At 15.7% G+C, this 1,219-nt stretch overlaps 1 protein-coding gene across 1 annotated transcript in view; it reads right to left on the bottom strand.

Moving 5' to 3' along the window:
• The window catches only part of LOC102675813 (required for meiotic nuclear division protein 1 homolog), a 6,910-nt gene extending 5,905 nt beyond the window's left edge, over positions 1-1,005 (bottom strand). The window contains exons 1-2 of the mRNA XM_031509315.1: positions 498-1,005; positions 260-374 (exon numbers count right to left, since the gene is read on the bottom strand). Of these exons, the coding sequence (XP_031365175.1) occupies positions 260-374; positions 498-800 (418 nt within the window). The 5' untranslated portion in view covers positions 801-1,005. The remainder of the gene's footprint in view (positions 1-259; positions 375-497) is intronic.
• Between the last annotated feature and the right edge of the window lie 214 nt (positions 1,006-1,219).

The raw sequence follows: 1,219 nt of genomic DNA, 5'->3' as shown, positions 1-1,219 counted from the left end.
TACAATTTTATTTTATTAAAAAATTTCTCACATTTCTCTTATTAAATTCATCTTATATTATATATTTTAAAGAATAATTTAATTATTAAAATGAAATAATTATAAAATAATTAATAAAATAATGTATATGTTTTATTATATCATTGTAAAGAATGCTATATTTAATATATAACTAAAATATATAACTAAAATATAAAAATAATTTATATATATTCTTGTAAATTTTTATCAAAAATAAATTTAATTTTAATATACTCACAACTTGTTGATATATTTATACTACTTGGCATGTATAAATTTTGTTCAATGAGACCTTCCACTAAAGATTCTAAATTATATTCTTCTGAAGTAGCCAATGCTTTTATACGATATGACTACAAAAAAAAATAGAATTCTTATTAAATTATCAGATAATTAATTTATTAAGTTTATCAGACATTGAGATATTTTAGAAAACATATTATAGGAAAGAATTATTATAAAATATATTTACTTACAGTATTAATTTCTTCATAAGTAGAAAGAGATTTTCTTTTTTTAGGTCTTTTCTTCAATTGAACAGAAGAATAATTATTTTGATTCTCAAATAATTTTAAATTAGACTTAATTTCTTTAAATCGAACTTTGGTAGTATGTAATGAATTTTTATGATATAACTGTAAACTGAATTTTGTCATAAATACATGTGTTGTTAATGCATCATTACATGATGTGAAAATAGTATTAATTTTTCTATAAGTATCAAAATTAATATTATTTCTACATATCGAAGTAATATATCTAAATATCATGCAATTCATTCTAAAAAATATTTTTACAAGTTTTTTTTAATTTGTTTAACAAATATGAAATAAATATTTCATTAAATTTTTTTTATTATTTTTTATTTTAATTAAAAATTGAATATCTATGCTTTATTTTTAATAATAAACTTAATAATATTTATGTTACAAATAAACGAATTTATGAGTTTATAAATTGCAACGTGACTTACTTACATACTATAGTATAGTACAAAAATATATACAATATTAAAAAAAATATTAAATAAGAATAAGAATGAATATTAGAAATTAAAATAGTTATAATACAAATAATTGTTACAAATATTCAACATAGTTTTGATTAAGAATTTTAAAGTATCATTTATTATAATTAAAAATTTTTATCATTTTAAGAAATTGTAATATACATGTATATTTTTATTTTTAATAGATTT

Source organism: Apis dorsata, unplaced genomic scaffold (assembly GCF_000469605.1).
Source record: "Apis dorsata unplaced genomic scaffold, Apis dorsata 1.3 scaffold_137, whole genome shotgun sequence".
Lineage (NCBI taxonomy): Eukaryota > Metazoa > Arthropoda > Insecta > Hymenoptera > Apidae > Apis > Apis dorsata.
The sequence above is the reverse complement of the archived record's forward strand: the minus strand, read 5'-3'. Positions and strand labels throughout refer to the sequence as shown.